The sequence below is a fragment of the Syngnathus scovelli genome, chromosome 7 (genome assembly GCF_024217435.2).
Source record: "Syngnathus scovelli strain Florida chromosome 7, RoL_Ssco_1.2, whole genome shotgun sequence".
NCBI lineage: Eukaryota > Metazoa > Chordata > Actinopteri > Syngnathiformes > Syngnathidae > Syngnathus > Syngnathus scovelli.
Window position 1 is genome coordinate 446,698 of NC_090853.1, and position 27,574 is coordinate 474,271.

The 27,574-nt window shown below is 49.1% G+C and overlaps 2 protein-coding genes across 3 annotated transcripts in view; one reads left to right on the forward strand and one right to left on the reverse strand.

The window, feature by feature from the left end:
* Positions 1-1,973: 1,973 nt before the first annotated feature.
* LOC125972599 (lipoma HMGIC fusion partner-like) lies at positions 1,974-24,750 on the reverse strand. 2 transcript variants are annotated; one of them, XM_049726372.1, is made up of 4 exons: positions 24,472-24,750; positions 23,232-23,776; positions 3,632-3,730; positions 1,974-3,287 (listed from the first exon to the last, which is right to left on the reverse strand). In XM_049726372.1, the coding sequence occupies exons 2-4, from the start codon at positions 23,614-23,616 to the stop codon at positions 3,169-3,171; spliced, it is 603 nt and encodes a 200-aa protein (XP_049582329.1). In that variant the 5' UTR covers positions 23,617-23,776; positions 24,472-24,750; the 3' UTR covers positions 1,974-3,168. The 2 variants fall into 2 exon arrangements, with proteins under 2 accessions (XP_049582329.1, XP_049582330.1); XM_049726373.2 differs by lacking the exon at positions 24,472-24,750 and adding an exon at positions 23,929-24,216.
* cog6 (component of oligomeric golgi complex 6) overlaps positions 3,612-27,574 on the forward strand; it is a 34,020-nt gene continuing 10,057 nt past the window's right edge. The window contains exons 1-5 of the mRNA XM_049726354.1: positions 3,612-3,752; positions 25,596-25,771; positions 26,038-26,181; positions 26,250-26,321; positions 26,403-26,461. Of these exons, the coding sequence (XP_049582311.1) occupies positions 25,631-25,771; positions 26,038-26,181; positions 26,250-26,321; positions 26,403-26,461 (416 nt within the window). The 5' untranslated portion in view covers positions 3,612-3,752; positions 25,596-25,630. The remainder of the gene's footprint in view (positions 3,753-25,595; positions 25,772-26,037; positions 26,182-26,249; positions 26,322-26,402; positions 26,462-27,574) is intronic.

Sequence of the window (27,574 nt, forward strand, 5' to 3'; positions counted from 1 at the left end):
GCACTTTTTAATCGTTGGCTGTAATTCCTGTTCAGTCAGCGATTTGGAAAGAATAGATGGGCTAAGTGAAACAAGGCGAAACTCATTACCCTAACACTCGGGTGAAGCTGCTTAATGTGTTGTGAATGACACTTGGCGACCAGATGCAAACTTCCAAACCTCACTTCCAGTTTCATTTAAGCATGAAAATAAAGGAAGCACTTTCATGGCCTGGTCATCCTTCAAGTAATAATAAGCTTCACTGGCATTGCTGCTGCTGCTGCTGCTGCTGCTGCTGCTGCTGCTGCCGCCGCCGCTGCTGCTGCCCCAAAATCAGAAATGTTTTCTCAACACAAAGGCTTCAGAGACAAACTTTTCCCATCGTTACCCATTTTTAACGATGCAAACTAGACAGATGGCTGACGCAAAATCACAGGGCAGTGGACAATGTGTTAAGACGCAAGTATAGTAAGTCCAAGCTGGAACAAATGATCCAGCCCTTAATGTGTACTTGCAATAACACAAGATATAAATCCACCTGGTGGTGAGAGCGTGGGGGCTAGTTTGTCGCTGTAATGAGGGCCCCAACACTCTTGGAATTGGTGTCTTTCAACTAAATTCTTGGAAGAAAAACACCTGGTTTTCCCAGTCCTGATGACCATTTTTATGGGTGCCCACAACCTGAGTCAATCAAACCCAAAACATGGGCTGTCCAGACTGGAGAAAACGAACATCTCCATATATAAGTCTGGAAGCAGCCCGACCCATTAAGCAGCACAAAGCAACGAGCGTCTCACTCACGTGCCTCCACGCAGGCTTTCATCATAGCTTTAATGGCTCCTCGACAGCAGCCGTATAAATAATGCAAATATGTTCGTGCAGCCTGGTGTCAAAGGAGCACAAAGACTAGCTGGGGGTAATCATTACCTCGCCGGCTTGGCCTGGCCTGGCCTGGCCTGGCCCGGCCTGGCCCGGCCTGGCCTGGGGGGAGGAGGAACATAATGAGAGAAAATCCGCTGATGGCTGTGACGGACGGATGGGCTCCTCAGATGTGCAATACGTTGATAGATGATGCGAGACATCATCACCACCAAAACTTCAAACGCCTCTTTTAACATTGCCCAATTCGCAGCGAGCAGCCTACGATGTGACAATATTCCCCGGTCAACTTCCCTCGACACATTCCGTCCGGGCATAAAATGGCAGCAGCTTTTACGGGTGCTGTAAAACGGGCAATTGGCAAGCGGGCGGTCCAGGCAGGTGGCGGCACTCGCTCGCTTGCTGTTTTGGAGCCGAGCAGATGCGGTGTGTCGCTTTACGTGCTTTTCATTTTCCATCAAAATGTACGTCTGACTTTTGAGAGCGGTCCGCCCTTTCCTTGCTCCACTGAGCATCTTGGAGTAGCAGCTGTGCACGCCTGTACCGGGCCGGCCTTTTGGACTTCTCTTAAGTGCCTGCTCTCTGCATACGTACACAAAATGTATAACAGTCTTTGTTTTTTCTATTTGTCCATTTGAAGGCACCCTCAAAGTGCGGAAGCGGTGCTGACGAGGCATCTGTCCATCCGCCGTGACCGTCGTGGGTCAACCGAGACGAGCCACGTTTGCAAGCGGCGAAGGTAGAAGGTGCCGCCGGCATGATTTGTATCGGGGTGGCTCATTGTGATGTGAGGAAACTCGCATGCTAAGCAGATGTAAATGAGCTAGCTGACTTTGCAGCGGGAGCTCTCGAGTGTGTCTAAAAATAGTCAGTAAGCATCGCAGGTCCGAGGCGCTCGGTCCGGCCGGCTGCATCCCGCCCGCTGATCAAAAGGCAAATAAATGGGAGTGAAGGTCGCGGGATGGAGCACGTCGATAAAAGTTATTCTGAGCGCGTCCGCCTGTCCTTATCCTCCTTATCGATTGGAAAGGGGAGGGGAGGACTGGGGGAAAAGGATCAGGAGGTCATGGGAAAAAGCTTTTTAGGAATGCGAGCTGCAATAAACCACGCAAGGCAACCTTTTCCATAAACATTTATTTACAAAACAGAATCATTTGAGGCGTGAATACAAAACAAAACAAAACAAAACGTGCCATGAAGATAAAAGTACGTGATCATACACAACATAGAAGATATGCGGCCTTCTTTTTTTGGGCGGGGGGGTTATTGCATTTAGGGGCTTTAAGGCAACGATGACACAGGTGAGGAAGAACACTTCACGTTACATTGAAGTGGGAAATCATATTGTTACGCAAGTCTTCATCACAGGACACAAAAACATCAACAGGTTGAAGAAAAAGACAAGTGGTTCCATAAATCAAGCACCACAAACAGCTGCGTGTGCGTGCACATGTGTAGCTAGCACACCAAATGCGTGAAATTTCCCGATGAACCTCAAATGCGCTCTGACCTTTGACCTTCTTGAAATGTTTGAACGCCCAGCTGCTCTCTATCAAGGATTCTCAACAGGTGTTCCCACGAGTCCTTTGACTTTTTCCAAAGATGTCACACGTTCTCCGCATGGATAACATTGATAACAGTGTGATGGCAATTAGCAAAATCCTTGAAAAAATGCGGCAACACCAGAAAGTGCCTCCGTTTGCAGGTCACAACAGAGACGCAATGGAAGACTCATGGAAAATTGGACGTCCTTGGAAAGCGTTCCATCCTGACCCGGTAGGTAAGAATTGAGCTTTTCAACTTCTTGGCGTACTGAAACATTGAACAATTGAAAAATGTCCACTCACTCAAACCAGGTGACTCGCTAAAAATTACAGTTCACGTTGGGTCCGTTCTGAAATGTAGGTACGGTCGACTAACCTTGACTCAAATCATCAACATTTTGCGAGCAATCAGTGCACACCCAAAAAAGCTCATAATTCCTACACGTGCCACAAGAGGGCGCCAAAACACCTTTTTCCTGTTAGACATGACAAGAGCCTGACCAAATGAAGTCCTTCCTTTCCTCAGGACCAACACCAAAGCAATATTTTCAAATTTGATATGGCTGTGGTCTGTACAAAAAAAGCAGATAACACAGGATTTAAAAAAAAAAAAAAAAAAGAGGATTTGCCAATATGCGGTGGTTCACTGTACGCCTTCCTTCTGTTTTTTTTTTTTGAGCAGTGTTGTTTGTGTGTGTGCTGCATTATGAAAGAGTCCCTGCAGTTTTTCCCTCGCCGTGCATCGTCGCCAGAGCTCCTCCGACCTTCAGTACGGGTACTGCTTCTGCTTCTTGCCGGCGAAACACGACAACCAGGCGCACAGTAGCATGGCGCCCGCCGCCCCGGCCCCCGTGCAGTAATAGGCCCAGCCGATCTGGCAGGAGCCTGCAAAGAAAAATATAAATGAACCGAGGCGCTAACGAGCAGGTGGTGTGATGTTGTTAAAAAAAAAAAAAAAAAAAATTGTTGAGGTTATTTGCAGCCTTGGAGATGTTCTCAACGCTTTTGGCGCCAAACATGCTTGTGAGAGCGTGCTAACAAGCTTGTCACGTATGAGAATGCAACCGTACGTGAAAAGTTTTTTTAAATCATGCTAATTTGATAGCGATGGTTGCGTTTGGAAAATGTCATGAAGAAAATCTCTCGTTTTCTTTTTTTTGCTGCCATATTGGATTCAATTCAAATACTGAAGTATTTTTTGGGGTTTTTTAGCGATTGCATCATCTCACCGAGCTGAAACTGGTCTGAGCTGTTGCTGCACGTCTGTTGCACTTCCTCGCTGTCCCATCCGAGTGGGTAGAGCGCACAGCCCGATCCGATGAGCAGGCCTGCGAGATGAGGAGGCCACAGGTTAGTGATGATGACTGGGAAAAATACTGTAGACAGTCATCCCCCGCTATGATCCCATTTCAACAAGTTAATCAGCTCTCAAACTCGTTTTACAACTTAACTCTTAAAAATAGCTGATTAAAACAAAATACACAGGAAGTGCACATGGACTGTGTTCCCCCGCCCGCCTCAAGTCTAAATTCAGAGTTGCTTTGAATGTAGTAGCACAGCATGTGGATAAGAAGAAGAAGAAGAAGAGGCAGAGAAGGTCCCCTAATGAGCTCTAGTGTGTGTTTTTAATGACAAACATTGATGCTAATTTTCCAGACATGTGAGCATTAGGCGAGCGGACTTTCCTTTGACCAAATTGCGGCTGGCTGTTTTGAATATCCAATGTGTTTTTTGTTTTGGAGGTGAAATCATGACTCGCGAAAAACACCTTTGCCGGGGATTATTATAATCACACGTCGAAGTGCGTAGCAAAGTCCTCGCTAGCGGATGTTTCTTCATATATTCATAAGTTTGCCCATAATGAGCGAGCGAGGCGCGGCGGAGCTTTAGGAGGGCTCCCGGCCGGCCTCCTGGGAGGCGTACCCGAGCCCGCCTTCTTCATGTCTCGCTTTTGTGTTTGACTTCAAATCCTCCACAACGTACACAAGCTTGTGAGACAGCGCTCGGATTCACGCGTTGCCACTACTTTCGTTGGCATTCTTCTCAACTCTTGTTTATGTCCGTACAGAGGCCGACAAATGCTAGACCGGCCTCAAATAAATGTTTTGACACTTTTAAAGATTCGACAATTATAACACTTCAAGTGAACAAGTTGCACCAAATAAGAAAAAAAATACATGGAGTTTACTGTACAAGCAATTCAAGTGAATCATCTGTAATGAAACATGGATACAAAATACTATATATATGTTTATATAAAAAAAAAAAACGCTTATGTAATTCCAGCTCAGGATCAGAGAGGCTCAAAGGATTTTTTCCTCCCCATCCGTGACAACTTAACCGCTTCTCCTTCCCAAATTTCAACTTTGAGCCACGCATCATAGAAAAAGTGACACACCGAGGGATTGGATGTAAATCCTTGTGCGAGCAGCCAACACGAGCACGCACACGCGCTGAGGTGTTGTGGTGTTGCATAACATTGTCAAACGTTGTTTTGATTCAAATTTGCCACCGTTAAGAGTGAAAGTAGGCGCATAATGTATTCCCCATTAATATTTAACAATATCCCGGATTCCCTTTGAAGTGCAACACTGACTGAGACGCGGCGGCGGCGGCGGCAGCAGCGTGTCATCCAACAGAATTTTCGCCCTTCTCACCACAAGAAAGTGGAGCGTCGATGTATTCTAAGAAGAATCTTTCTTGCTTCCAAAGAGTCCAGATTGGCTTTGATTTGAGCGCGTAAAACAATAGAGAGGGTGCCACCCTTGTGTGCTTTCAACATGAAGGAAATCGAAAAAAGGCGGTGTGAGCTTTGACCGTCAAGCACGCGGGCCAAAGGTGACGCCCTCCGCTTTCCGAGAAGGTCAAGTGCTGCGGCCCGCATTCGCCCGTGGTCCAAGAAGACCGACAAGTTCCCGTGAGATTGAGTTTGGATTGATCTCCATTATCAGAGCGACTATCTCCGGCCTTAATGGCTTCTCTGAAAGGCCGCCGTGCCGCGCCGCGCCGTGGCGTGGCGTGCCGTGCCGACTTCCATAAATGGAGTGGATCCCCTCGCTTGCTCGCTCGCTCGCTCGCTCGTGCGCGCTGATCTTTCTTCATTTGCCTGGCATTTCATCAGCATCCACTCACTTTTCAGAGTTCATTGTCTCCTCCAGGCTTCTTTAATCCCCATCCTTTTATTTGGTTACCTGATGAAAAAGCCCTTTAACAGCCTGCTGGCTCTTTTTTTTTTTTGTGTCGAGGTGCTCAGTCGAGAAGCTAGAGATAATCCCTTTCAAGGTCACCAAGCAAACAAAAACCCCGATAGCCACTCAGATGGAACCAAATAACTATTGATCAGTCGTCCTAAACCAACTCACATGCGTAACTGATCAATGAAATCACAAACTAACTAAGCAACTAACCTAAGACCTGACAAGCTAAAAAATGAAAGCCGCAACCACTTTTCACACGAATAGCGCCCCAAATGCGGTGAATATTTCAAAGTCCTGTTTGCAGACATCAAAACGCATTGGTGACGTTTTCCTTTCAAAAGACAATGCCACGGCGGGCGCTTGGGGGGGGGGGGCGCCGAGATCCTTCTACCAGCAGTAGCGTGCGTTTGTTTTGTAGCCGCTTGGCTTCCAAGTGGTGCGTTCACTTCACAGGCGCTAATGTTTTTTTTCCCCTCGGGGTTGCGAGGAGTGCACGTTTGAAAAGACAACGCAATATTCCCTCAACACCCAAGTGCAACACACACACACGGCGAGGCGTGCTCTAAAAAGCCGCTTGCTTGTTTTTAGCCAAGTTTGAAGCCAGTATAGGATAAATGACACAACGTTTCGAGCAAGTTGAGTCAAGTCTTTGCTCGGGTTAGGCAAGTCACATCAATTTGTTCAAAGGTTTTTGCCATGCTACGTTAGCTTTCTTTTCAACGCCCTTGTTAGCTTTTCATTTTTGACCTCTGAGCTAGCCTGCTAAATTAGCCATCGCCTCTTATTCAGTGTGCTAAGGCTATTGTCAGATAAGGCTACATGTGGTTTTGGAGTCATGTGCGGCTATTACCGCCTTGGAGTGCACCCAGCCCAAAAAAAAAAAAAAAAAAAAAAGATATACTACGTAATGTGTAAGGTAACACAATAGGGGAGCACAAAAGGAGAACCTGGGCGTGACCCAACGTGTGCGAGTGTGCTTGACATCTCGCAATGTATCAAGCGGCTGCTCCCTAATCATATATCATATCTGCTTGATCCTGCGTAGCCGTGGATGAAAAGCGCCCTTTGCTTGGATACGTCGCAAGATTGAAAGCAAAAGGGAGTCAAGAAAGGGCGGCCCATTGAAATTCACACTGCGATTGCGCCTTTTGTCATTGCCTTGCCGCTGAAAGATAAGAAGAAGAAGAAAGAAAAAGGGCAACAAATGCCATTGTGTCATTTTTCGAGGTGTGAATTACTTTGGACGTGTGAGTGAGTTGACTTTAGAAGGAGAGCCATGATTTGGAGCTGTCAAGTGGCACAGTTTGAATAGAGAAAACAAATGCATGAGATCCTCCCATCCAAATCCGGCTTCATTCATTTGCACCAATGAGGGTTTCTTTCAACGAGACAGAAAGTGATACTTTGTTGACCGGCGCACGACAGAACAGCTTTCTCACAAATCATGTCCAACAATTGTTTCTGGGAATCTGTTGGCATTGTCGCAAATGCTCCCTGGTTCGCAATTTATCCAGATGAACACCTGAAAGTGGCCCTCACTGCCTCGGGCGATGCGTTCCTCTCATGATCACAGATGATTACAGGATAATAAGTTGTTGTGATAGACACGTTCGTGAAAGCGCTAAAGGCCTGGAGGCAGAGCAGCAAAAATAAAAAAGCAGCTGGAAGAGAGTGATGAATGCAAAAGTAGTTAAGCAGGCAGGCAGGCAACGCCCCGGATTGTTTGAGATGAATCTCTGCTCGTTCTATTATCCCCCCGAACCTCGTGGAAAATTCAGTCGAGCAGCAGCTGCGGAGGGAGCGGCGCGCAATGTCCTCCTAATCGGACAAGAATTTTTCATAAAAGAGCCGTTTTGGGCCAATGATACTTGAGAGAGTACAGATGGAACGCGGCCATCCGCCCACATACTACATATGGCTTCCATTAGAGCCATGAATGAATTTGACTTTCAGGAAAAAAGACATTCCTGTAGCTCACCATCGACCATATCAGAAAAGAAATCACCTTTATCATTTTAGAAAGTGAGCCTATCAAATCAACTGCCATCTGTTCGCAGCTAAGCCTCGCGGATTTGGTCTTAGAAGATATCTTCTTGTGGTACCTTGTTGTCAAGGAAGTATCTTAAAGTCAATTGAGACATGCCCAAGTTCATTTACTGGACTTGTGTTGATTGACAAACAAACTGTGGGCACAAGAAGGTTCCTCTTTTACATGCCCCACCAACCACTAGAGAAGTTTGGCCAAATAAACTGTTATTTCACAAAGTTAGCAGTTTGAGTAATGACCAAAAGAATGCGAATAATAAGTTCACTTGAATATGGCTGCATTTTCCTAATCTCTTTTTCTACCGTCGCTGACTCGGACATAAATTCAGCGCGCCGGATGCAATTTTGATGATTCACGAGCCTTCCCCATAAACCTTCCGCTTTATTACGCCGCATCCGAAAAAAGAAGCGGGCAAAACTGTACGTTACAAATAAAGTCAATTTGCACAGGATTAGTATGTATTACCTGTCCGACTCAACCGGCACGGCGGCGAGTCATTTGCGGCGCACTTCCACTTTTAAATTTGCAGACGGAGCAGACTCGTGTCAGGATTAGGAGAATCAACAATCTAACTCAATTAGGCAAAATCCCCCCCCACCCCCCCTCCCTCCCGTTTTATGAATCCTATACAAAAAGTCGCTTCATGACAATTCATCAGTATTCATGAACGTGAAGGCGTCTGCGGCTCCAATTGAGAGATAAAACACGGTTACGCCGCAATGGCGAGAAATTAGGAAATGTGTTGCTGTGAAAAATGGCAAAATTAACTTTGAGCTGCCGATGTGCTAGAAAGCACCACTTTGCAAACAAAGGCTGCATTTTCCACACCGTGGGTCCAAGTGGCCACTTCTCCTTTGTCGCCCGCCCGCCATCCCATTTTGGTCAATTTCCATTACGGGACTTTTGCTCATTTGTATTGCAGATTTTTTCCCACATAACAGATCATTTTTCCAGATGTACGAAGCAATTAGCATGAGAAAAAGTATAAATGTTAACGATGCCAATGCTAATCCTCTGGCTGTGGGCTGCGCGAAGGCCGCCGCAGGGGTCGCCGCCGGCTCGGCATTCCGCTACACTCTGATTGATTGAGCCGTAAAGAACGTGTCCGTGGACCCGACACGACTCGGAGAAAAAAATCAAGAGCCCGTTGAGCTGAGATGAATGTCACGGCGCACGACCTCGGGCTAGCGGTGCTGAAAGATTTACACGATGTGAGCAGGATAAATGGCACCTCGACGGCGGAGATAGACGCACTCCCAGCGACCGGGTCGGCCAGGTCCAAAACCTTGGCGAAATTACAGCCATGAAACGGAAACTGATAATTCCTTCATCCGTCCTTGAGATTGACCTGTGAGAGGCAGCCAGCCAAACGAAGAAAGAAAAATCGGAGCAGAACAAGAAAAAAGATTTGCCCTCACACTGATTTTTAAAAAAAATATCAGTTAATATCTGATTCATTGACGTGAGGTGACATCTAAATCTAAAAGAAGCATATGCCTGCCTATGTTCTCCATTCCACATTCCTCGTTGGTGTCGTGCCCCTTGCCCGGACTGAAGCTGCCTCATTAGTATTCTGTGAATTTATTAAGGAACAATAGCGGCTGTCTGGGAACGCGGGAGCTCTTGATGGAGAGGTTGAGCCTTAGTGGGTCAAGGCCCCGCCTCCCTGGTCCATCAACTTAAAGCTGAAGGTCACCGCATCCTTGGCGGGGGTAGCCATGTGAAGCTCGATTGTAAGACGGACGGACGGACGGACGGACGGAGGGGCGGACGGCTTTGTGCCAGGCGCCGCTGCCGCCGCCGCCGCCGCCGCCGCTTGACTTTCAGCCACAATTCACTGAGCAAACAGGAGCTTTTCCCTCCTCCTGGTGCGCTATAAAAAGATATAAATGGGATCAGACTTTGCCTGAAGACCATCCACCGTAAAAATTAGATGAATGAACGGGGGGAGGGGCCCGGCTGGAAACGCGCTAAACGCTCCCTACGCGAGCGAGGGAAGTGAGATTCGGCACCGAGCGACCGAGCGAGCTAGCCATGCATCACGGCACTTCAGCCAGATTAATAGAAACAAGAAAAGAAAGTCCAGCCTGAACGATTCCAAGCAGTAAGTCACAAGGGGAGGGAAAAGATTGCATTACGGCGTGCGTGTACAAATCCCACTTGCTTGGAATTGCTGCCGTGGCTGGGGCTTCCTGCTGTGATGAAAACGAACCAAGCCGTAATGATTAAACACTGGACAAACGAGACAATTCCATTTCTGGAGAAATTGCAAGCGAGTGCTTGGAAGCTGACTTCATTTCAACGGAAAAAATGGTGAAATCTTCCATAAAAAGTGAAGACAATTTGTCATTTTAGTAATGACACCAAATCCATGCAAAATTCGTCTTTGCGGGCCACATCAAATGATGTGGCGGGCCCTATCTGGCCCCCGGGCCTCAAGTTTGACACCTATCCTCTGTAAAAAGCATGTACCGATGAACCGTTTCTTTGTACTCTACGTCCATTTTCCATCCTTTCATATCTTATTTTGGATCCATTTCTTCATAACGGCCACTTGTGACGGACGGCAGCGACGTCACGAGCGCATCCTCCCAATTTCCTCCTCGCATCCTCTTCACGGCCGAGCAGAGATACAGCCTGCGCCGCTTGTGCAATAAAACTAATTACCAATAAAGAAATATGACAATAAAGGAACGGCGGCGCTCTCACAAGCCGCAGCCCAAACACAAACGTTTACGTGACGTTTGCGAGAAGCCGTCTCCGCTACCGCACGTGACATTTACATTCCAATAAGAATCAATCTTGACATTTCCATGTGCGTGTTACAGTTGAATTCCTTAAAAGTGGCCATTTCCAATGTCAATGAGCGTTTCCAAGTACTTCCAAGTTGGCCCACCCAAGGAGCTCTTCAGCTGAATCTGCAATTCCCCTCCCCCCCCCCCGAAGAGCGTGGAAAGCGATATCTCGGCGACAATAGGCCGTATTCATGCGGCGGGTCAAAAGGAGGTTGTTCCCCGGCGATGCCTATCTGTTTCATATCCCCGTCGTTTCCAGCTCGTATTTGTTGACGCAGGTAGATGCGTCACGCGCTGGGGAATGCGCGAGCGAGATAAGGCGGGCGGAGAGGTTTACGACAACGGCGCTGGCTGGGATTAGGCCTTACCCGCAGGGCTGCAGATGGCACACAAATCCTCAGCGTGCTGCCGGCGGAAAGGTCAGAAAATACAGCCGAGACACCTATTCCCCAGCCCATCATTGCTCCCCCCCCCACCCCCACCCCCTTCCCTGGTAGGCTGTCATCAATCCTCCGAGCGCAAGCATTCTTTTCAGCGCCGTGACAGGGAACAGAGTCGAAATGTGGCTAAATGTCAAATAGGAGCTGACTTTTTGGATGTCGCTCAAAGACTTGGCGGCAACTCGACAGGAGCCTGCAAGTAAATACAGTACACTTCTTTAGTGACTTTTAGTTCTGCTGCCATTTTGCACTGAGCGGATGGCAAAACGTCACTCTCGGGAAATGAAAGCTTGCCCACTAAGATGTTTTGTTGTCACTCTCACAATACTCAAATGTTCGAGCGTCGATAAAATGAACGTCTGCTCGAATAGAATGCAAAACACCGTAGATGGGCTAACTGAGATTAGCACGCGTGCTACGGTGGCAAAGGGAATACAACTACTTCATTCTGGTTCAAGTGACACAAATAGGTCATTCTTCCGGCGCGCTTCTTCACTTATGTAATGTCGCGCGGCTGTGCGTGTTGGTGGCTGTCTTGTTTCCCTGCCTTCCTTTCCTGCCACCATACGGCGCCCTCCTCCCCCCAGCCATCCCCATATGGCCAGGCCACACTCAGCACTACCGTGTTCTCCGGCCCAACACGGTGGAAAACCTGGAGAAGCTCCGAGGAGGAGGAAGTCAAATATCAACCTCGTTGCGGATTGCTTTGGCTCATTTTAGCACTTTGCTACTGGCAGCTGTCGGCCACATTTGCATTTGCGAATGAGAGACTCGTAAATTGGTGTCAAGGAAGTGACGTGACGTCGTCTGGCTTGTTAATGGAGAGAGAATCTTTGGTGCTTTGTCTCCACTTTTTGCTCTGTCGTTTGGCCAGGGGGACGAGTGAAATGATATTACACGCTGCCATTTTTTTCGGTATCTTTGGCCCAGTACCAAGTGGGGACCGCAGACTGCTGCTTGGGGATCCCTGCACCGTCGTCTTCTCGCAATCCATTATCAAAAGGAATTTCAAATTCTCACGGAAGTTGCGAAGAAAGAGAAAGACGTCCGCGGGGAACCAGGCCGACAGCTGAAAAAGCAATCTCGGAGCAACCCGGGAGCCGTTTCGTTGACGGCAAGACTCGGGAAGAAAACAAAGAAAGGGAAAAAAAGAAAAGAAAAAAAGCCAGCTGCTCGCCTCATTTCCCGTCAGGTTGGCTGAACATTTCGGGTGACAGTTAGCCATGACCACCGTTAACGGGCGTTCACATGAAAGACAACAAGGCGAGACGGCGAGTCAAGTGCGCCCGCCGCCACCGCCGCCGCCACGCTTTTACGAGTGAGCCTGAGTGATGTTGTTGACCATGCGCAAAAGTCTACCAAAGGTGCTCTTCACCGTGGCAACCAAAACACGTTGGCTCCGACAGCCCAGCCTGGGGCCTGACGTGCATTGCAAGTGCTTGCTCAAGCACACACGCACGCACACTGCTCACCTTGGTGAATGTTTTTCCCTTTCCAAAGAGCCCCCCCCCCCCCCCCCCCCCCCCCCACAATGAAATCTTGAGGCTAGCAAGTATTGTTAATGTTTGCTCTTCAGAAATCTGACAGTAACTGACGTGTCCCTCACTTCAAAAAAAAAAAAAGTGGATCATCGCCGATATGAATCATTTAAAGCAGACCTTGGCATCCTTAACGCCAACTTAAATAACCCCCCAAAAAAGCCACAAAGGCATTTTAGCACTTAAAGTAAGGATAAGACTGAATCTGATTTCTGAAATGGAAGCCAAGATTTTTCCTTCATGTTACAAACAGATTTTGAACTTTGGAGGAAAACAGATGCTTGCTTGCAGCTTCCCGTTCAAATGAAATGATGTCTTTGAGTCCTTCAATGATTGAAAGTGAAGGCAACTTTCACCAAAAATACCATCTGCTTGTGCCGTCATCATTTTTGCGCATGCATGTCCACAGTGTCAAAAGAAGCCGTCTGTTTGCCAATTAGAAATTTCATTTTTGCCGCCTTGCGTGGGCACATTAGGGCTGCAGACGTCTCCTTCACTTTCGCACGCCATAATCTGGCCTCTGGGAAATGCAAGCCAGGTTTGTTTGGAATATCCTTCACGGAGCAAGTGAGCATGAAATGTTTGCTTTCCTTCAGAAATGTTTCTTTTCCTGGATCGATCCATTGTTTGCCTAACGGGGAAGTCGAATAGCTGGCTAAATCACGGCGCCAGGTGTCACGTCGGTTTGAATTGATTCATTTTAGTTTCATTCGTATTATTTCATATATTTAAATCGGCCTCGGTTGAATGAGACGACTCCTGAAACGTTGGCCGTGTTGGGCTTTGTGCTCAAATTTGGGGGGGGATTTGACAGCTCCGCTCCAACTCGCCACGGGGGCCAGCCGGCAGTGAGTGACAGCTGCCACTCAAACTCAGCGGATGCGCAGCATTCATCCTCCGACTGAATGGGCAGGAAGGAACACGTGTGCGCTTGGCGCGGTCGGTACAAGCGGTGATTGATAGCGGAGGCCCGGCTCGGCTCGGCCCGGACCAGACGCGTGTGACTGATTACAACTTGTAATGTGTCGCTGATAAAACAGCACACGGTGATGAATTGAAGGAAGGGGCGGGCCGGCCGGCCGGCCGGCCAGCGCCCCCCGAGGGAGCCCTGAGACTTCCATTACACATCTGATTAGCGTCTGCCGCTTTGCCATCACTTAATTGATCCTCTGAGGAAAGCCCGTCTTGAAGGCTTCACGCTCAATCTCCGAGTGGGAATGCAAAGAATGGAGACGTGACACTCCCACGTTGACGGCGTGCAGCCGACCGTCCGTCCGTCCGTCCGTCCGTCCGCTTGTTTTTGTAGTTGTCGCCAGAGCAACCTGATTTAGGAATCTTGGGCTGCATTTTTCTGTGTTTGCGCGTGTGTTATCTCCGCCGGGCTCGCTTTTAAGTCGACAGCAAATTCGATAGCCAAGCGTGTCTATCGCCTCAGTTTATGATGCGGCGCTGGAAGCCAGCCAGCCAGCCAGCCAGCCAGCCAGCCAGCCAGCCAGCCAGCCAGCCAGCCAGCCAGCCAGCCAGCCAGCCAGCCAGCCAGCCAGCCAGCCAGCCAGCCAGCCTTCCTTCCTTCCCACTTTCTTTCCACAGAGAAGGCCCCTCACTTACTCCCGCACCACTACCCCCTTTTCCTGTTGCTACCATCCCCCCCCCCCCCCCAACCCGTCAACACTGGTGGCAGCAGAGTTTCCAAGTCTGGCGGTTGCTGCTGGTTTTGGGGTGACCAGCTGAAAAAACATCTTTAACTTTCACCAGGCTAGAAAGAATGTCCACACACACACGCACAGACAGTTCTCGTGACAATGTGCAGCCGTGGATGGTGATAATCGTCAAAGCCATTTTTGTGATTATGACCTCATGACCCCGTTTCTACACCAAAGCGTTGCAAGCTAAACTTTCGGAACATCAATAACAGCCGCTAATGGCAGGCCGAGTGGTCTTCCGCCTCTCTTGGCCATTACTGATATGAAATCCAATGCTATTAGCCCCACGCTAATAAATGATGATGCAGAGTGAGAGCAGCTAGCTCCTTCGACCTCCTCTTCTTCTTTGCTGAAGTTTGCTAAAGCTGTGTTTGACTTCCTTTGTGAGGGAGGGAGGGAGGGAGGGAGGAACAAACAAAAGGGCGGCACGGTCGCAGGCGACACGTCCTCCGCTTTGCCACAAGCGTAAGACTTTCCACGTAGACTCGCCAGAACAAACGGCTCCACTTTCTTGTCCGTCTTAACAACGGGGCCGCTTGGTGGGCTGTGGTACCGTCCGTCGCTTGCGGTTAAAATGTGTGTTGAGAGTGACTTTGGCGTCATCAAAATAGAGATGATGTCAATTATTTATATTATTTAGTCATGTGAGCTGATTTCGACGATTTCTTGATACATACAAATAAATGTTGAGGGGGGTTCAATTATAGGGTGGCAGAGCCCCCTCAAAAATGGGCTATGCATCTACCGTTTTTTTTCACGCAGTCAGTGCACAGCATCTCGGGCCCTTCCTTTGATTTTGTCCTTTGCCATAAAAAAAAAAAAAAAAATGGATTCATAGTCCCAATGGGCGGGCAGCAATTAAGGAAAGCTGCGTCAACATATCATCCATCGTCTTCATCTCTGGCATAATTATCTCGTGTTAGACCTTGAGCTGCGAAGGTAACACCTATCCAAGGGCGCCCTCGGCGCGGCCCGCTGAGTCTCGCGCCGGCTCGGCTCGGCTCGGCTCGGCTCGGCTCGGACGGCCATCTCGGGCCGAGCGGTGGGGGAATCGGGCCGCTGGCACGTTATTACTAATGTAGACTTAAACGGCCATGAATTTGAACGCATTTGAATATTCTGGTTTCCTTATTTAGCTCCAGTACGTTAGAGTGATTTTTTTTTTTAAATGCTGAAATTGAATACAAACAAAACATAACCATCATGTAGAAACTTTAAATATAGAGTGAGAATTCAAATATGTACTGATCATGGCTCCAGCTAATTTATAAAACATAATTCTGAATACATACTTCATGATCTCATAAATGAATCACTTCCAAATTGAGCATCATCTTGAACTTGAACGCTAGTACTGGATTGCCTTCCATGGCCTTACAGTGAGCAGTATAAATAAAACACATCTTGAAAATCCTGTTATACGATCACATGATTGCCCCTCACTGTTGAAGTAATGAACAAAACACAAAAAAACGGAATCCAGCAGCAGCAGCAGCAGCACCAGCAGCACCTCCTCCTCAATGGACCTCCATTGTGCTATGGCATGTCAACTGTGATCCACATCTAATCCACCAAGCCAATAGTGAGGTCCCCGCAGGGAGCCGGGGGCCCCCAGACCCGACACCGCCGCCTCATCTGTCTTCAAGACAGGTCCGCGGGCGGGCGGGCGGGCGGGCTGATTTGCTAGGCAGCACAGCGGGCCATATGGTCACCAGGTGGGCCCCGGGTGGGCCCCGGGTGGACCCCGGGTGGGCCCCGGGCTGCTTAGTGACCATAACTTCAACATGTTGTGAGTGCCTTGATTTACGGCTCTTCAAGTAACAAGCCACCAGTTTGTGGATTTTTTTTTTGCATGTGAACGCTGACATGGTTGAAATCTAAATAGTTCATTTCAGAATATGACCAAAGAATTTTCAAGCGGATTTCAGAATAAGAATTCAACCAAATTTCAAAATTCCAGCATACAATCCAAACTTGCAGTGTACGACCAGCGAATCGGATATTTGTAAATCCGTTCAAAGAATCAAAACAACAATCTCTTGTGATCTCAGCTGCAAGCGTCCACGTGCTTGTCAGCTGTTGCTTCCAACCCCTCACTCAGGAAGCGAAGGCTCACTGAACTCCAGACACGGCGGAGGATGTTTACTGTTAGCAAACCTTCCTTCCCCAAGCGGGTGGGCGACAGCTGTCAGCGCTTGTACCCGCACTATCCTGCGGCTACGCTCAGCTGACGGCAACTTTGGGGCACCTGCTGGGATTTCTGACGGGAGTATTTGGGGCGGCAATAAGAGTCGCTCACTTGCAAAAGAGTCACAGGACCTCCCCTCGGGGCATTTTGATGACAGACGCATTTTGAAAAGCGGCCACTCAATCCGACGAGCTGGTTAGCCAACACCTCCGAAAGGCCGCTCGCTCTCTTCAGAACTTTCTTCCAAGGCCAAGTTAGAATCCGACAATGCTCTTTTCCCGTTGAAACATTCACAAAGTTGTTTCCACTAAATAAATAAACAGAGTCTCTCGGAAAGGCGGCGTAGCCCGCGGCTCCGAGCTGAGCCTTTTCACTTTTAATTGCGGCGGCGGCGGCCAACTGCAGGCAGCTGGAGACCAGTCCGGCCTACTGATTATGTTTGCGATATACCAACACGGCGGTATGGCAGATGGCAAAAGAAACGCTCCCCAGGTAGCAAAGTGGATTCGGCATTTTTCTTTGCCGGTTTAACGGCAGCCAGGTGAAGCGGCGCGCTCGGAACGGAATGTGGTTGCGTGAGAGCGAGCCTCGTTGTGGATGGCCGTCCAGTGACCAAACGGCGTTACGCGCTCGCATGGGTGTGACACGCATACACCAGCGAGTGATTGTTTCGCTTTCACCAGTGCGTGATTGTTATGCCACACGCAGCCTTGACATGCCATACATAGCTGACGAGTAAGCGGAGCGGAGCCTAATTCTCGTCACTGTGCAAATTGTTGCCTGTGAAATAAAGCTGCCGCAGAGTCTCGTGGGATTCAGCTCAAGCCGCCTCCTTCATTTCTTTCTTTCTTTTTGCAGAATTTTGCAAAGTAATAGCGTAAAATAAAAATGGGTTGCCGATGTTAAAAACGTCATCTGCCCATTTGGTCTCGCCAATCTTTTTGGCTTTTTAGTCCTCCCTCAGAGGACCACACTAACAACATACTTAAGCAAACGGATCTTCTGATTACGTATTACAATAACTTGTGGTGGAAATGATTTTGGGCTCACGGCTTTTATTTGTTTTTCGAATTGCTTCCTTCGCAGGCTCTCGCGGGGCTCGAGGCAATCGATACGTTGCGGGTGCGATTAAAACGCTGGCTGCGGTAGTAAAAGGAAAAAACAAAAAGCTTTTATTCCTTCCAATGAATGGATTTCGTTTAGGGTGAAAAACACAAAGCAGACAGATGGACGCCGCAGAAGCTTTGCCATTCCACCTCTTCAGATTGGTGTTGCCATTAGCCCGTCTCGTCCGTCCGCCAAAGATAAAGAAGTCCCGTTTAATCAGTTTGCACAAACGGGCCCGGATCTCCCGCTCCCGCCCGCCAGGCAGGACATGTGATCTGATCTCAATGTGACAAAATCCAGCACTGCTTTGGCTTCGCTAACTCCAACTCCGATGGCCATGTGATGAAAAAATAGCGCCGCAAATCTTGCAATAATCTTACTGTTCGTGTCACGTGCTCGTTGGCGAGCTCCAGATGTTTGGGAAACATGTTCAAGGTGGCCGGCCATCCGTCACTTACGTATGCATACCTTGACGCTAGGGGAAAAAAAGAACAGGCTTGACTAAACAAGATGAGGGCTATTTCACATGCTTTCTGCTTCTTGCATCAACTGTTGAAGTCACATCTGTGGCTTCCAAACATCTGAAGCACAACAAGTCCATATTTGGCCTTGCTGAGCGCTGGCATGGTGTCGAAGGGCTCGTGTGCTGTTTATAGTCACGCTTGGTGCTTTCCAACCACAGCCTCCTTTGGATTTCCGGAGACGCCTATCAGCTTGGGCGGGCGGCCTATTGTTGCTGTGCAGCAGACGTGCAGCTCTCGCTGGCTCATCTCTGACTTTTTTTTGTAGGAGGCGGCATGTCGCTAGGAAGCCGAAGCACAAGGCGGCCATTGTTTGGAGAATCACGCGTGACAACATGACTCGCGTCTGGACTCGGACTCTGGATTTAAAGCATCCATCCGTCTGTTGAGTCGGCCACCCCGTTTGTAAACGCTCCGCTTGAGTAGGTGGTGGCGTGCGGTGACGTTTCAGCACAGCGCTGACCGCTGCAGGACCCCGGGCGGGGAAGGGCTTTTTTTGTTGAGCCGCCCTCCTTCCGGGTCGTGTCGTGTGACTGATGCAGAAAAACACATCCTATAACGGGAACGAAGGGCCCACCCAGCTGCCGGGGAAAAGCGAAGCCGGGATGCCGCAAAAATAAGCTCAAGTGGCTCAGCTTGAGAAATATCGCCGTGCGGCACAATGACAAGGATTGTCGCTAATGACATGATCCACATTGGCGCCGACGTGTCTTTGATGCAGCTTCAAAGAAAAAGAATTGTCAGAGATGCTCGCTCGTGTCACTCCTCGGCATGAAGCTTCTGAGCTAAATATAGACTTCAGGATGTTGTTCAAGACAACAAAAAGCAGACGAGCATGTTCGTCCATGAAATATAAATCCGTGCTGGAGAAAAGGAAGTGCGGGGGCAGGGCCCCTGTCAAATAGCTCTACTCCAAATTCCTGGCATTCCTCAGGGCACACTGCGAGGCAGCGGCCTCTCAGCAGCAGCAGCAGCAGCAGCAGCAGCAGCAATGCCGGCCGGCTGACTGGCCGGCTGGCCGGCCAGCCGGCAGACTCCAAATTCCTCTTGGGCGCGCCACCAACAGGAACATGAGAAAATCCAACGGTAGCCAGCCCGGAGAGTGAACCTCGGGTACATAGTTTAGGCTTTCCAAAATTTGTCACGCCAAGAAAGAAATGAAAGCTCCCTCCTTCGTGTTTGTCAATGGACTGAGCGATTGGCCGACGCACAGGAGCACAACCTCAGCTAGCGTTATTTTGCCACTTAGCGCATCTAACGGGAGCTCGGCCATTCCGTTTAACCGGAATTGACGGTGGGAAAAGCGCTCCGACGTCAATTAATCCCAGCGTGTTTGAGGTCACCGTATTTGCAAAAGCCGCTCAGCCCGCTCAGCCCGCTCAGCCCGTCTTCCATTTTGCCGGCCTGCTATTTGACCCGAGCAAAAAAACAGCAGCGACCCTCGCATTCCACCCCTGGCCGGGGTATAATTAACTGTAGCAGCGGTGGCGGCGGCGCCCCCGAGACTGTAACACGGCGAATGAATGCTGAGTATGTGGACCTAATGTGGGCCATCCGTACGTACTTTGTGGTGTATTGAGGCTTTCCTGATTGAACGCTCAAACGTTTCATCATCTCCTTTGCTTGTAATGAGACACGACACATGGCCCAAGAGCCATTCTTTTACCTGCCTCATTGTGGCGCCTACTGCAACGGGCAATTTCCCTTAAGCTAACGGTGGGGGCTAATATTTGCACTTTAAAGGCCTCATCCGTGTTTTGCCGTGGGTCGGCTGGCTTTAGGAGAGGAAACAAGTGGAGAGAGGAAATGTTCCAAAAAGGCTCCAGTTTGAAGTCCACCGGACTAGCTCGCTGGCTCTTTCCCTCTCCACTCGTGGCTTTTTTTTCCCCTTCCATCGATGAGGCCGAGCGCCCCGTCATCGTCGTGGCATCGCATCAGCGGTGCGGGGGAATACAAATGATACAAGTGTTTGTCTACATAAGAGCAGCACCTACAGAGTATTTGGCGCTCTCTCGCACCTGGCCCATCACCGAGCTCTTGAATTGATATTTGACAATATTTTCACGGGCTGTTCAGCCGCGGCTATTCAACACTCGCCTTGTGGACTTTCGAAGATACCATCAAGTTCATCTGTAAAATGAGTGCATCTTAGGTAGGGTTGTGCTAAAAAATTCTCAATACCTAAAGAAGTACCAAAAACGAATCAAATGGATCTTCTAAATTTGATCCTCCCTGACGCAAGGGGGCGCTGATGCTTTTTTTCCCTTGGAGTATATGGTTGCGTTCAACATAAACGAAGGAGCCTTAAGGCCGTACTGTAGATTATTGTACCATCAGGCATCATGTGACACTGTGTACGAATTGTATGGCCGGGTTGACAAAGATATCTTAGCTACATCCTGAAACTTTTCACAAGTCGTGTCAGATGCGAGCTTCAAAGGCATACCAAAGGCGCAACCTTCTTGCTAAAATGCCCCTTTTTTTTTTTTTAAACCACAGTCAAGCTTGTTTGGCTTAGCAACAGTAACTAAGAGGAGGGTGGGCGGGTCTTGGCAAAAGGTCAGCAGAGTGACAACGATGAGCTCTTCATCGGAAAGGACTGGACGTACGTAAGCGAGCTCGGGGGCGTCGAGTGCGAGCCAACTGCTCGCACGGAAACAAAGGATGATGCCGGCTGTGCGGCTGTGCTGCTATGCCTTGAAAAACGGGACAACACGCCGGCCGGCCGGTCGGTCGGCGTGCCAAAGAGCCCTTGGCAACGGCGGTACGGAAGGCACAATCTGTAGCGTGCTGACATGTCTTTTAAGCGGATGGATCCGAGCCCAACACGTGACCCCGGGTGGACGCGCGCTTTTGGCCCACGGCGCCGGCCGGCCGGCCGGGAATGTTTCTGCGGAGGCAGATGAAGTGAAAAGCTTGTGAGGCAGCCACCGAGCGTCTTGCCGCCTAACACGGCTGTCGGCATGTTGTTGATGTGGAAAATGCGCAATGTTGAGCTCAATGTCATGGCAGTGAGGACCAATAAGAATCCCCTCCACCCTCTTGAAATATAAAATTGTCACCAAATGTGGCATGGGTCCAGCCGGCGCTCGTATTTCATTGGCAAAGCGTCCCAACCCAGAGGTCAAGTGTCATTCAATGACTCTAATCTCTAATAAATCCTCTCGGCCCATCCGGCGGGGCCTCTCAATTTTCCCCTGAGAGTCGAAATTAGAGTTATAACCCAGAATTTACGACGCGCACATAAAACTCCTTTGCTTTTGGCTGTGGGAAGCGAAAGTCACACAACTTCCTGTCTGCATCCTATCCTAGCCTGTCATTTGGTCTTCAAGGACGATGCGGCTGCGCAAAATACAAGCCTGTTGCACGCCGCCTTGACACAACACAACACTTTTTTTGAGGGAAGTCCTCAAATTCATCGGTGAGAGCTAAAAAAACTTTGTGACGGCACTGATGCAGATTTTCAGCTCACTGTACTTGAGTATACGCCTTCCCAACAAAAAATGGGTGGACAAAACTGGCTAAGCGCCGTCTGTTGCCTCAAGCCTTAATTCAAGCAATCCCCTCAGATGTAAGGCTTAGCTTATTTCTTCTTTGTCTGACGAGGTCATAGTGTCAATCATTAGATGCAGTCCACTGATGACGGCAATTCCTTTTCATGAATCGACCGGCACGTTCATCTTCGTCATTATTATATCATTTATTGATTGGGTCGCGAGTGGCTCGAGTTTGACCCTTCACAATCGACATCTTCGTCATTTTACTTTGCGGCAGACTCAGCAGCGCCCCCGCTGGGCGCATTTAGGTACTGCGACACGTTTGCCAACCTTAGCTCTCTAATACTTCCTGACAGTCCACTCAAGTTCAGTCATTAGAAGCAAAGGGAGAGTAGAAAGTCCAAAATGACACCATTAAAGAAGCCATAGGGAGTGTCAAACAAACAAACAAAACAAAAAAAGATGAGAGCAGGCTCTGCAGGGAGAACTGCCAGCGGGTCCAAATCCCTAACAACCTAATCCAAGTCAGGAATCTTTTTTGAATTCCGTTATTGGAGTTTTGATCGTTGAGGCGGATGACTCTCCAGAGGACATTTTGGCGTCAACATTGGCGACAATGGCTGCCATTGTATTCATGAGAGTGGATGCAAAAATTCCAAATGATTGTTTCTTTGACGCCACCCACGCAAACTGTCCCGGCGCCGTTCTCATGGCACGGAGCGTTCCAATGGCCGCTCCCCCCGCGCCCGCCCGCCCGCCCGCGTCTGCAATGCCGGCACAATGCCGGCCTTCCCGATTGTGTCACTTCCAATTAGCCCTTGTGAGACTTTTCAAAGATCTGAGCGACGCTTCAAACACACCACAACAACCACTTGGCCGCCGAGCATGACGGCGTTGAGGAAAAAAAAAAAAATGGAGCAGCGTACTGCTTTTTTTTTTTTTTTAAATCTGCCAACTAAAAATAGCAAATTGTGAGCTTGAAATGAGATTCTCTCACATGAAAGGCAGATTTCATTTTGTCTCCTCATCCCCCGCAAATCCATTATAATGAGCAAAAACAACGACTCAAATTGAAAAAGTGCTTTAAAAAGGCATGCTATGGAAAGCAAACTCCGCTTCGAGCGTAAATGTCCTTTGTTTTCATCTTTGTCCATTTCAAATACATTGATTTTGACAATTGTATTTTTCTCACTGGTCTGATGCAAGCACGTCTTTTCTAAAATGGGCCACGGTGGTCCTTATCCACCTCCCCATCCGCACGCTCCGTCAAATCCGTCGGCAACCTGCCCGGCCGTCGCTTTTCCAAGCCGAGCGGCGTGACGGCGATTGCAAATAGCAGCGCGGCCGGCCGCGGAATGCGAGCGGGCGACGCTGGCCCGCTTAATGAGAGGGCTGCCACGTCCCAAAGGAGGCCGCAAAGCCTGGGCCCGAGTCCGGCCCTCACGAGCCACCGACGGACGTAAACAAAAGCGCGCGCGCGCACGCACCGGCGAGGGAGGGAGGGAGGGAGGGAGGGATGGAGGGAGGGCGTTGATCAAATTGAAACAAACCCAAAAGAAAAGAAGAAAAGGCTTTCATAGCTGGCCTGCAAAGACACAGCGTGGGCTTCCTTCCTTTCTCCAGACGCCAGTCATGTGACGCTTCTGGACACCACTTGAAGTCAAAACAACATTTTGGAACATTGGCCAGCATGTGTGCAGCACACGCCAGCACATACCAGCGACAAACACAGCGTTCGCACCATCTCAAGCGTCACCCTGATCGATCGACAAATGGATACACAGTTTGGCGCTTACCTCCCACAAACTGAATGCCCCCGGCCACGCGACCGATGGTACGCGAGATGAGCTCGGAGATGCAGCAGCCCATGAGCGCCGTCAGCGCCACCAGCAGGAGGAGGCCGCAGCCGACGCCCGTCACCACCGTGCAGATGCGCCACTCCAGGCTGGGGATGCCGTGGAAGGAGGCGTAGCGGCCGCACTGCTCCAGCATGACGGTGGCCTGACGCTCCTCGTCGCGCACCGGGTACGAGCAGCGCCGGAAGGTCCCGAAAGACACGGCTTTGTCCATCTGCGTGCCCAGCAGCCAGTAGGGCATGAAGAAGCCCACGCAGGAGGCGGCGGCGCACAGCAGGGACAGCAACGCCCACACGACGCCGGCGCACGTCAGACTGGACGCCATGACGCCGGGGGACTGGCGGTGGGAAGCGAGTTGTGGGATGGAGCCGTTGAGAGAAGGAAGCGTGAGGCAGGCGAGGCAGGCGAGGCAGGCGAGGCAGGCGAGGCAGGCGAGGAAGGCGACGAAGGCGAGGCGTCTTCACCTCCTCATCGGCTGCCGGACCCTGACGGCGACGAGGGAAAAGAAGTTTTATATGCAGCTACCGGGTCCTTCAGTTCGCAGACGCATTTTATAGTTCATAGAGAACGCAACCACAAAGTGGCCTTCACTGGACAGTCTACTTCCTTGAAAGTGCTGGCTCAAAAAATGATTCACCATGATTGAAGTGGGCTGTGAGCACTCCCACAGCGGCGCAGCCCTCTGTCTCTCAGATACCAGCTGACCAACATCATTTCTACCTTACCTCTGTGTAGTGACATCATTCACCAAACTAGAGGCCAACGTGTTAATCATTACATAGAATTGTGAACTTTTTTTCCCCCATTATTCTCCTCGGATAATTAACGCTCCAATTATTGCGTGTGCGCAAGAAAGCTTGGAAAACTTGAATAGTATGGCGTTAAAACACTACATTGTCGCCAATGTCATCTTTTCTACACGGTGTTGTTTGCTGACTGTAAGTGGCATAAAAATAATACCGCCCGCTCGCTCACTCGCATAGCTCCAATGTATGAAGCGGATGTTTGCTTGGCGCTGCCGCCGTACACATGCATCCCCTGCAGGGAAATGCTTGCTTCAGCGCTGACTTATCGCAGTGCTCACACCGTCGGAATGTTAATAATAAAGGATATGAAATTCCTACCGGGAGAGAAGAGAAGGCAAGGGAAGGGAAGAGAAGAGACGGGGAGAAGGGCTTACATGTTGCGAGAGCTCCGGAATAAAGTGCGCCTCTCGCCAGCGGCTTCTTCTCAGCCGCGGACTCCAACTGCGGTCCTTGGAAACTTTTCCACAATCGGTGAAAAAAGAAAAGAAAAGAAGAAATTCCTTCAGATGGACGCGAGGAATTTCACAGGTCACCTCGTCCTCATTGATACGTTTGACGATGAGCGGGTGATCGATTTACGCACGGCTGCGTGTTCGCGTGGAGAAAGACACCGGCCCGAGTGACAAATGCGCGGAGCGAGAGAGCTGGCGAGCGAGCGGGCGGGCGAGCGAGCTAGAGAGCGAGCGGGCGGGCGGGCGGGCGAGCGAGCGAGCGAGCGATCGTACGCGCCTCTCTCGAGGTGACTATCAATCACGCCAATCCCCACCCACGGGCTGGACCCGCCGCTTCTAGCGGTCCCTGAACGCGCCACGATGTGTTCGACGTTGCCTTGTAAAATCCAGATTCATGACCACAGTGAAGTGAGATTTGATTCGAAAAGAAAGCTGATAATTCTTACTTTAGTTTGGCGTTTTTATTATTCTAACATTGGCACTCATTTCTCCAAATAACACCAAAAGAATTGAATAAATATTGTTGCAACAATAATGCAGTGCAGCACTATTGCAGCACAGCGCAGCATTGTATTCTTAATACTTCAATCGTCTTTGTATAAAGCACAGTGGATTACCACACTGTTATGTCACAATATTATATAACATTGATAATCATTCAGTCCAGTTATTTGGGTAGATTGAAAATACCAACACATTTCGTATTCAGACTGGCTCAGCATCTGATCAATTGCTAATTACAAAATAGCAATTAGTTCAGGAACGCTAATCTGTTTTGGACTTTACTGGATTAGTTGAATGTCTTATTGCAAAATCAAAAATGTCATTATGTAAGATATTTTTGTTGTTCGGTGTATTGCATGTTTAAAATTAGATTGATTAGAATTGATTTTCAACACTATTATAGTACAAAGCAAACTGTCATCGTATTTTAACGGGGCCACAAAGTATCGTAATTGATCGTAAAGCGGAACCTCTTCTCACTGTTGTCTTTGTTTCTACTAACCAACCGGACGTTGATTCTGCACGGACCAAAACAAAACCAGCTGACGTGGAGAAGAACGACGCCTGCTCGTGTACAATGGCAGACGCGAAGGTTGAATCGGCAGCCGACAGCTCCTCTGCTGCTTTGTTACAGAATCCAAACGCGACTTCTCAGCCCAACAACCCGCTATCGAGGAAGCTGAACAAAATACTGGAGACGCGACTTGACAATGACAAGGTAACGCGCGGACCGCGACTGAGTTTCTGGACGCTTACTTAGCCAGCTAGCTAATGCCGTGTTAGGCGCAATGGGGGCAGAAAAGTGTAGTTTCATCGGTGCAAACGTAATTGGAGTTGATTGTTAGCATCTTCAGTTACATCATGAATTCATTTCTAGGCTGCATTGAAAGCCCAGACATGACCTTTCCATCCCTTTGGTAGAGGCTCATCTCTGTCTTTGGAAAAATCCAGACTGTCATATTGCGTTTTGTGTCGCGATTGCAGGAGATGCTGGAGGCTCTGACGGCCCTGTCGGCGTTCTTCACTGAGAACAGCCTGCGCACGCGGAGGAACCTGCGAGGTGACATCGAGCGAAGGAGCCTGGCCATCAATGAGGACTTTGCGCGGCTATTTAAACAAGTAAAAGAGGTAAAAGATGCTTTCAATGTGTCCCAAGCGTTGGAAGCGGTACCATTTCTCCTTCCGTCTTTCCACAGGAGCTCGAGAGTGTTCACGAGGACGTTCAGGCCATGAGCACCTGCTGCGCGGAGATGACCAGCCGGTTAAAGGTGCGCGATAATGCATCGTCTTGACGTGTTGCTCAATTTGTTTGACGTCATGTACGTTTATGATTCTCTTATTTTCAAAAGGCCGCCAAGGAGCAAACCCAGGACTTGACTGTGAAAACCAATAAGCTTCAAGGAGAAAAGTAAGCATACATACATTATCCGTCCGTCCGTCCGTCCGTCCGTCCATCCATCCATCCATCCATCCATCCATCCATCCATCCATCCATCCATCCATCCATCCATCCATCCATCCATTTTTACAGCACTTGTCCTCGTTTTTTTAAGTATTAGCCTAGCAAGTCACAAAATATGGCAACTTAAGTTGGGTCATATATATATATATAGTCTCTCCTGAAATGTTTCTCATCCCAAGGCATGTGATAAGAAAAAAAAAATAGCTGGTAGTCTTTCTTGCAAGTGAAATCATTTCAAAAAGTGCAAACTCAAAAATCTGTATTTATGATGAGTTCGAGTCATGAATGAATCATTTGGCGCATGAATATATCCACTTGTATTTGCATAACGAGGGTTGGTCACTACCCCCCCCCCTCCCCCTCCAGCGCTTGACGTTGAGATGCACATCAAAGCGGTCCCCGCTCCCGAATCTCATTCAAGATGCATTGTTGTTATGCAGCAAACAATTTTTCATACTTGCTGACAACACAGAGTGGAATTTATTTGTTTGCGTGCCAGACTTGCGAATAGCATACATCCACGTAGAACTGACAGCCGTTCTAAATGCAATGAAGAAAAAAAAGTATCGACGCAAAAAAAAAAAAACTCCGCTACCCAGCCTCCACTGCACTTAATATCCCAATTATTCCCCAAAATATTTCATTTGTTAATCAAATCAAATTTTTCACAAGAGCGTTCAGCGTTAGCTCGCCTCGCCTCGCCCGCTGCTGGCTGCAAGCCGGAGCCCGGCCTCATTTGCATGCGTGGCTGCGACCTCCGTGCTCAGCGACCTTGACGGGAACGCGCCCGTGTTTTTGGCAAGAAAAGGTAGTGGTGACAGCAGCTGTGATGTACCACCACCGCGGCAGCAGCAATTCCCACTATGCCTGCTTGAGTCGAGCGAAAAAAAGGACCGACATGTCAGTCAAAGGGACAGCGGGGGGGATTAAAGCTCACTTAAGCACAAGATGCTTTTGCTAGCTTAAATTACACCTCATAGGAAATAGTATTTGGAAAAGTTCTCCCCGACTGCCGCCTCACAGCAAAACGGAGCAAATGTGCAATCAGCACGTGTTCAG

What these genes read in the sequence shown, in the direction of transcription:
- LOC125972599 (XM_049726372.1), bottom strand. Translation starts at nt 23,616, where the DNA reads ATGGCGTCCAGTCTGACGTGCGCCGGCGTCGTGTGGGCGTTGCTGTCC. An exon ending in GGGCATTCAGTTTGTGGGAG is followed by an intron (nt 3,731 to 23,231) that starts GTAAGCGCCAAA and finishes CTCATCTCGCAG; the next exon opens with GCCTGCTCATCGGATCGGGC. An exon ending in CTCAGACCAGTTTCAGCTCG is followed by an intron (nt 3,288 to 3,631) that starts GTGAGATGATGC and finishes TTTTCTTTGCAG; the next exon opens with GCTCCTGCCAGATCGGCTGG.